Genomic DNA, 9,249 nt, shown 5'->3' with positions numbered 1-9,249 from the left:
AGTGCAAGGTGGTGGAGGACTGAAACATGCAACCTTTACATCTAACGCAGATTCAGTCCTCATGCCCGGACTGAACTCCACAGCTGCAGTGTTTCAACCAATAGTAACTTAGACTTTGTGCAACAAAAACAAGTCCTTTTCTTTAATAAAGGAAGAATGAACTCAAATACCTTTGGCAAATTTTTTACCCATCTTAGGTATTTAAAATTGTGTTTACAACTCAAAGAATTCATAGCCTCTGCTCAGAGCAGCTCCTGATAGTTATCATACCACAGTTAGCGGAAAACCCTGAATTCCTTGGCCAAAAGTTAGAGAGATCTTAAATTGGCATTACCTTAAAGACATTTCTAGAATATTTAAAATGTTTTTTTTTTATAACGTTGAAAAAAAAAAAGGAAAATGTTTGATATTACTTAAAATAAGTATCATGTTCTATTTACCATTTGCACAAATTCCTAATTTTATTGGTTAGTAGTTGTCTAGCCTCATCTACACCAGGTTCAACTGAGCTCAAGCCACAAAAATTATAGTAAGCAGAAAAAGGTTTCCAGCAGCAGAGGGCACTGTTTCTGCAAGAACAAAAAGTCTAGAATCTTTCCCACGTGCTTAAATTACTCTCGCGAGGAAGGTAACATTCGTTGAATAACTTAACTGTTTTACTGTACCACTTAACTGCTTTCAGCAACAAAACCTTTTAAATTATTTCTAATGATAACTAGATGCATGATCACTAGAAGTTATGTGATAACTGGTTAAAATTCAAGCCACATCTTGCAGGTCCAGCCTGTCAAGATCATGCCAATACTAGATTTGGGTCGGTATAATTCTAGAGAGCTTAATTTTTAGTTGGATACTGTGACTACAGTAATGAAATACATTTGGAACTACATTCTGCATGACTCAATGTGAGAAAAAAAATGTCTGCATTTAAATCAGATAACTTTTCTATCTAAAATTTAAAGTAGGCAGGTATTATAATTAGTGTTATAAATATGAAAACCACCTTTAGGCAATTAGTGTATTGTAGAGGCAAGGAAACCCTAATTTTAACATATCATTTTTCTGTGCATAACAAATGTACAGGTTGCAAAGTTTTATTCTATTTTTTAAAAAATCTGTCATTGAGTTACATTTTTTCAAGAAATTTGACATTGGGAAAAGCAATCTTATAAGAAAAATGTAACCCTTCACCTGACATTTGACAAAAACCTTAAGAAATTATAAAAAAATTAAAAAAAAAGCATAATGGGTTCAACATTAGATTAGATTCTTATGGCTGCTATTTTTGAATACCTCAATTGATATAAACTGTAAAATAACAGTTGTTAATCTGATATCATTTTTATAATGTTCTAATTTTTATACTATACATAACCAAAGGCTGAAGTAACCATAATATAGTTGATTTCAGTTCATATGAAAATTATTCACAAGATTCCCCAAAGTCCAATAATTTAAATAACATTTATTTCAGAATAATACCAAAAATATTTTTTAAATTTTTGCCAAAAGAGCCAATCAAGTACAGGTATGTAAGGGCTCCTAATGATACCAGCCTCCAAATGCCACTGCTTTATATAACAGGCAATATTGCTGTAAGAGGTGTGTTACTGATTTCCCTACCTAGCATTTCTGTAGTGATTTTATGTAGAGCATATTGCTAAAATTTGAGAAACTACATCAGTGTAGTGATGTCTAGAGAACTGTGCAATGTATCAGCTTCAACATTCATATAGCATTGTGTTCAAAATAAAGGGGCTAAATAAACTAAGGTTTGCATCACTTAAAAAGAATGTAGTGCTATACTAGATTTTAATAAGAAAATTTAGGTACAGAAAAAGTAGGGTATGAAAATAGTGTTTTCCTTCTGGCATTATAACTAAATTACATTAAGGTTTTTGTCAGTCTCACATATAATATTTAAACTCCCTTGTTGATGGAATGAAAAATATTCACAAATTAAGTGAGCATCCTGGTGTAAACTTGCACACAAGAACAGGGAGTAGCTTTGTAGGATTATGACAAACCTTTACAGATTAAATGAGGTATTGCACAGATTAATAAAAAAAAAGCAAAAAAGGCAACAAAAATATACAGCAAATTGGTAGAACATTTACATGATAATTTTACAGAATCCATAGACAGAAAGTAGTGTTTAGTATTTCACCTTAAAAATATATATATAATATATAGATCAATCTTCCCACTCATCATCGTCTTCAAAATCTTCTTCTTCTTCTTCATCCTCATCTTCATCTAAAAGAAAATCATCAAGACAATTAAAACCTCTGTATAAATAAAATATTACATAATTCTTAGGTGATTTCTCCAATTATTCAATTTTTGAAACACAAACCACTTGATACCCGAACAATCTAGTTACTAAGATAGTTAAAAATGAATCTAATAAAATGCATCTAAAGAGTGTAGTGACGAGTAAGAGATGAGAACTGGAGTCAGAAGACAGATTCTGGTCCCTTAGTATTTACCTTACAAATTTCAACCTGTGTGTTTCTCTATGCGTAAAGTCACATTTAGGTTGGGCCTCTCTGAATTTTAGATTCGCATAGCACAGATCCAAATGCTGCCTTGTATTCTCTACATGGATTCTCAAACTCAAAAGTTCTAAAGTTTTATCTCCTTCTCCAACCTGCTTTCCCCCCACCACCCTAGTCTGTACCCTGATGATTACCAGTCTCTGTGGTGTTTAAGGCCCCAAACCTAGAAGTTAATCCTGTTTTCACCCCCACCCCCACCCCCATCCAATCCATCAAGGCTGCTCCTTTCCTCCACTTCCACTACTGCTCCCATACACCATCATATCTTGCTTGGATATTACAACTCTAGTCCATTCGCCTTAAAGCAAATGGAGTGATACTTAAATTCTAAGTTTTAAAAATATAATTTTTATTGATATAAGTGGCTGACTACTGTTATTTGAATAAAATTTGATGTTAGCTCACTCTACAAGACCCTACATGATTTGCCCAGTTATTGTCTCTTCCTCCCCCAAACTTTTTCATATGACGTCTCCTGCAATTCACTGTTGCTAGGTGCATGGCCTTCTTTCTGTCCCTTAAACATGCCAAATTTATTCTTGTTTTAGAGCAGGCGTCCTCAAACTACGGCCTGAGGGCCACATGCGGGTGTTTTTGCCGTTTTGTTTTTTTACTTCAAAATAAGATATGTGAAGTGTGCATAGGAATTTGTTCATATATTTTTTTAAACTATAGTCCGGCCCTCCAACGGTCTGAGGGACAGTGAACTGGCCCCCCGTTTAAAAAGTTTGAGGACCCCTGTTTTAGAGCTTCTGGAGTACATATTCCTCTGTGTGGGTGAGTCTTTTCATCATTTAGATTTACTCAAAAACCACTTCTTCAGAGAGGCTACCCAGACCACCCTATATAAAGTATAACCCTCCACCACAATCAGTAACCCTTCCTCTTGATTTTCTTCATAATATGCATCACTACCTGAAATTCTTAGGTTTATAAATCTGTCTTCACACTAGATTGTAAGCTCTAAAACAGGGTCTTGCCTGTCTTTTTTATCACTGAAGTAGAGGCCTGGTGCATGAAATTCGTGTACGAAGGGGGGGTCCCCTCAGCCCAGCCTGCACCCTCTCCAATTGGGGACCCCTTGGGGGATGTCCGACTGCCGATTTAGGCCCTGTGGGATTGGGCCTAAACCAGTAGTCCGGCATCCCTCTCGCAATCTGGGACCGCTGGCTCCTAACTGCTCACCTGCCTGCTTGCCTTGCCTGATGGCCCCTAACTGCCTCTGCCTGCCAGCCTGATCACCCCTAACTGCCCTCCCCTGCCAGCCTGGTTGTCCTTAACTGCCTCTGCCTGCCTGCCTGATTGCCCCTAACTGCCCTCCCCTGCCAGCCTGGTTGCCCCCAACTGCCCTCCCCTGCTGACCTGATCCCGTCCCCAATGGCCCTCCCCTGCCAGCCTGATCTCACCCCCAACTGCCCTCCCCTCCCTGCCTGGTTGCCCCCAACTGCCCTCCCCTGCTGGCATGATCTCGCCCCAAACTGCTCTCCCCTGCAGGCCTGATCTCGCCCTCAACTCTGCCCTCCTCTGCTGGCCAATTTGGTTCTGATTGGTTGGTTTCTATGCCAGTCAGTGTCAAAAGCTCCACCTCATAGACAGCTATTGGCTCCCCACAGTACCCAGATTTGGTTCTGATTGGTCGGTTTCTATGCCAGTCAGCATCAAAAGCTCCGCCTCATAGACAGCTATTGGCTCCCACAGCACCCAGATTTGGTTCTGATTGGTCGGTTTCTATGCCAGTCAGGATCAGAAGCTCCGCCTCCTAGGCAGCCATGGGCTCCCCACAGCACCCACATTAGGTTCTGATTGGTTGGTTCTACTGTGCCAGTCAGCGTCTCTGGGCCTATCAACAGGACCTGATCAGAAAGGCGGGGCTGATCAGCAACCCCAGTGGAGGCCTGGAGAGTAATGGAGGTGTGGCTGCTGGCCAGACTGGGAGAGAAAGAAAGAGGCAAGTGCTGATCAAAAGCTGCCACAAAGGTAATGGATCAGTCCCTGCTTCTCTCTTCAGGACTCTCTCTAGCCCTGATTCACAGCCCCCTCAGCAGTCAGTGCTGGGGCACCGCGCCTGCGGCAACCCAGTGCTGACTGCAGGACTGACTTCTGGTTGGTTGAGCCTTGGTCGTTATGACCCAGGGTTTTTATATATTAGGACTAGAGGCCCATTGCACGATATTCATGCAAGAATAGGCCTTCCTTCCCCTGGCTTCACTCCCAGCTGCCCGGAAACCAGCAAGTCCCTGCTCCCCAACCGCCAGGGAGCCGGCAAGTCCCTGCTTCCCAGCTGCCCAGGAGCTGGCACGTCCCCGCTTCTGTCTGGAGCACCACTCCAGTAGCTCCCTCCGCCGCCCCCCTTCCCTTCATAGCAGACTTCACACTGCTCCATGCCTGCATATGCAAATTAACCTCCATCTTTGTGGGGATAATTTGCATACCCACTCTGATTGGCTGTGGGTGTAGTGGAGTGATGGTTATTTTGCATGTTTCTCTTTTATTAGGTAAGATTCTTAGCATCAGAACAATGTTTCACAAAGCTGCTCAGTAAATACATGTTGAGTGAATGAATAAAGATGTCATCAAATTCTATGAGCAATCTTTTATATTATATACCAACTTCCCATAATTACTTTAACAAACTATATACCTCATAAAACCCACAGAGGGCAAATTTGTGAGAATAGTGGTGGAGCAATTGTATTTGATAATGACTTAGTAAAGCACCAATAGAAACTGAATATGTGACATATGTGAGCTATGGGTAAAGAAGACAGAATAATCTTTTTGCCTATAAAATAGTTTGAAGACTTCTACAAAGAAGTACTTGAGCTCCAGAATTAGAACTTGGAAATTAACAAAAGCCAAATAAGAGCAAAGATATATTCCCTGGGCCCCAAACTAAGTTTTTACTTTTACAACAATAAGAATCCATATTAATAAAAGGGTAATATGCTAATTAGACCGGATAGACCAGACGTCTTCCGGATGCCCTTCCAGACAAAGCCACGGTGGCAGGGGCAGAGGCAGAGGCGGTTAGGGGCAATCAGGCAGGCAGGCAGAGTGGTTAGGGGCAATCAGGCAGGCAGGCAGGCAAAGTGGTTAGGGGCGATCAAGCAGGCAGGCAGGTGAGCGGTTAGGAGCCAGTGGTCCCGGATTGCAAGAGGGACAGGGATTGGGCCTAAACTGGCAGTCGGACATCCCCCAAGGGGTCCTGGATTGGAGAGAGTGTAGGCCAGGCTGAGGAATCCCCACCTACCCGCCCCTGGTGCACAGATTTTGTGTACCAGGCCTCTAGTACAATAATAACAACAATGATTTTAAGTAATTAAGCCTTAGCTCTAAATTGTTACAGAATTTATTTGGAAAGGAGTTCAATCAACTTTATGTTAGTTAATCTCTCCAATTACATTACTAATAAGAGAAAAAATCTGCTCCCAAAAGCTTTTGCTAGACATGCTTCACAGAATTCACCTGGATGAAGGCATCAAGTACACCCAACTATGCATGCACTTACAGGGTGACAAATACAGGCATTTATCAGTATGCATGGTGAGGAAAAAGTAGCTAATAATTCTATCATCAGGTACTACCACAGTTAAATAATAGTTAAAAGAGATGGTCCCCCAAATAAGTAAAAACCATGTTATATATTCATTACATCAATATAGCTATTACATAATGGTTATTTATATCTTTACAGAAACTTACTATTGGGTAATTTTTAGCAAAACAAGTGACCTTAGTGGTATGAATACATAAGTAGATAATCTGAGACTTATTACAGATGTTCAAATTATTGCTAGTTATTATCTAACACCAACCAGGTAATAGTGAGAAAATATTCTAACAAATATCAATTTCAGTAATCATACTTTTTATAGTAATGTTACTATTAATTGCTATGTCTTGAAGAACAGTTCAGCTAACTTTTTAGGACCAAACGGGTCAGAATGTCATGTTTTCAAGAGAAAAATTAGATCATCAGCTGATTAAAAGAATGTGAATTAGCAGATGAAGGTTTTCTAAATAAACATTCAGAGAAAAAAGTCTAGGAAAACATTATCTTTTTAATCATTATTTTTAAAGGAAAGGCTATAAAATTGCAATCAGCATACTATACTGCTAAGCTACCGATTCCAGTGACAGGCAGGAATCTCATTGACACTAAACCATAAAAGAAACAGAGCAAGCAGTTCCAAAACCCAGTTTCCCTTTCTACCTTCCTATTCTTTCTTGAATGCACAGACCCAGCTCCTTCCAGGTCACCAACGACCTACCACTGCTAGAGGTAGAGCTTAACACCCTATTCCTATTTTCTTGACTATCAGACACATTTGACGCAAATGATTAGCCTATCCTCCTTCAAAATATTTTTCTCTCTCTCTTCTTTTTAATAGAGGGAGAGGGAGAAAGAGAGAAACATTGATCAGCTGCCTCCTGTAAGTATCCAAATGGGAATCAACCTGCCACAAGATGACGCTCCAACCGAGCCATACTAGTCAAGGCCAAAAATTCTTCATCTGGCTTCTAATATATCTCATTCTCCAGCCCAAGACCTTACAGACTGTCTCTATTTACTTCCACTTCTTTGCTGATCTCATCCAATTCCATAACTTTAAATACCTTGTATATCTTAATAACATGCAAATTTGTACTAACAGTCCAGACCTCTCCCCTGAATCCCAGATAACCAAAAGCCTACTGATATCAACATTTGCTTTTTTAATAAGTATCGCAAATTTAATATGTATAAAACCAAACTCCTAATCTTTCCTGTCAAATCTGCTGCTTCCACTAAATCTTTGCCCACTCTGTTAATGAAAATTTCACCCTTTTAGTTTTCAGGTCAAAACTTGGGATTTTTTTCAAACCTCACTTTCAATCCATAAGCAAACCCAGTGATCTTCACATTCTAAATATGAATAGGGTCCAACTACTTCTCACTAATGCTAGCAACCTGATTCACACCTCTATCGTTTTTTGCTTGGAGTATTGCCACTCCTCTGTTAAGAACCATCCAATGGTTTCCCATCACATTCATGGCCTCCAAAGCCTTACTACTGGCCCCCTACTACCCCTCATTTTCATTCCTCAGTATTCTTTCCCTCCCACCCTTGCTCTAGTCATACTGACTTCTTTGTTGTTTCTCAACTGCAGGGACTTTGTACTGGCTGACACCTAAGCACACTTTACTAGTTTTCTACATGGTTCACTTCCTGAACCCATTCTAGTATTTTCTCAAGTGTCCCCTCAGCTAGGCCTCATAACCCTATTTCAAAATAAACTCACTCCCATAGCATATAACTCACACTATCTCCCTTTTCTCCTTAGCGCGCGCGCACACACACACACACACACACAATGTATATACATACACACACACACACACGTGTGTGTATGTATCCTATCTAATAAAGAGGGAATATGCTAATTGACTGTCATACCCTCACAAAGATGGCGGCACCCACAGCCAATAAGGAGGGAATATGCTGACTGTCACACCCTCAAAGATGGCGGCGCCCACAGCCACAAGATGGCGATGCCCAGTCCCCTCAGCCCTGCTGGGGTGGCAGGCGCACAGCACGGCCGGGCCCGCCCCCAGGCACCTGCCTCCAGAGTCCCCCAGTCTCCTCAGCCCCCCAGCTGCTCAGGGCCAGCCAAGGCACAGGCAAGCCTCAGATGTTGGCTGCCCAGCTGCCCAGGGCTGCCTGAGGCTCAGGTAACCAGCGTCGGCCAAGCCTTGCGCTGCGGGCAGTGGCAGCAGCAGAGGTGTGATGGGGCATCGCCTTCCCCTGATCGCGGGTCACCTCCCGCCCCTGAGAGCTCCCAGACTGTGAGAGGGGGCAGGCCGGACTGAGGGACCCCCCCTCCAATGCATGAATTTTCATGCACCGGGCCTCTAGTATTTGTGTGTGTGTGTGTGTGTGTGTGTGTGTGTGTGTGTGTGTGTATGTGTGTATATGTATATCATAATTTAACATGCTATGTTTTTTCTAATTTATTTTATTTATTGTCTGTCTCTCACTAGAATGAAAACATGAATCTTTGTTGTTTTTTTTTTATTTTATAATTATTCCACAATAAGTATTTGTGGACTGAATTAGCCTATCTTTGTAACACATTATGGGAATAAATATGCCAATTTAAGTAAAACAAATGTTGCTCAAGGATCTTATTTTATTTAATCTTCACATCAGTCATAGGATTTATGAATTCTCTTCATGCAACAAGAAAATTGAGCTCCACTGAGAGTAAATAATAGATTTAATAAGAACAAAGATCTGATTCTAGTATATCATGCTGGGGAAGCTAAACCTCAACTTCAATATCAGCAAAACCCATATGCTTGCTCTTTTTAAAAAGCAGTATTTATTTACAATATTTATTAATATTAATTTTTAATAATAATAAGCTCAGGATTGGTAGTAGTTTATTCATATAAACCTTTTAAGGAAATGACAAAAAAGGAAAAGAAAAAAAAACACACAATATGATTCTTTAGCAAACTCCAGAAACAGTGTAAATTATCTAATTTCTTAGTCCAAACTCCCACAAATCAGGAAAACCTCCTAAATTTTTTATGTCACAGGAATGTTAAGAATGAGATCCAGGAATCTCAAGCCTGTTTGGAGGTTGTTTGCCAGGCATTCTGTCAGAATTGCCCAGTATAGGAAGCAAAATTGCCATTTTTCCAAAG

General features: G+C 40.5%; 1 protein-coding gene across 1 annotated transcript in view; it reads right to left on the bottom strand.

Annotated features, from left to right (window-relative positions):
* Positions 1 to 800: 800 nt before the first annotated feature.
* Positions 801 to 9,249, bottom strand: part of WASL (WASP like actin nucleation promoting factor) — an 86,384-nt gene continuing 77,935 nt past the window's right edge. Inside the window, exon 11 of the mRNA XM_054725915.1 lies at positions 801 to 2,256. Coding sequence (XP_054581890.1) covers positions 2,195 to 2,256 — 62 coding nt within the window. The 3' untranslated portion in view covers positions 801 to 2,194. The remainder of the gene's footprint in view (positions 2,257 to 9,249) is intronic.

Source organism: Eptesicus fuscus, chromosome 14 (assembly GCF_027574615.1).
Source record: "Eptesicus fuscus isolate TK198812 chromosome 14, DD_ASM_mEF_20220401, whole genome shotgun sequence".
In the NCBI taxonomy this organism is placed as follows: Eukaryota; Metazoa; Chordata; class Mammalia; order Chiroptera; family Vespertilionidae; genus Eptesicus; species Eptesicus fuscus.
This window is presented reverse-complemented; position numbering and strand designations above follow the sequence as displayed.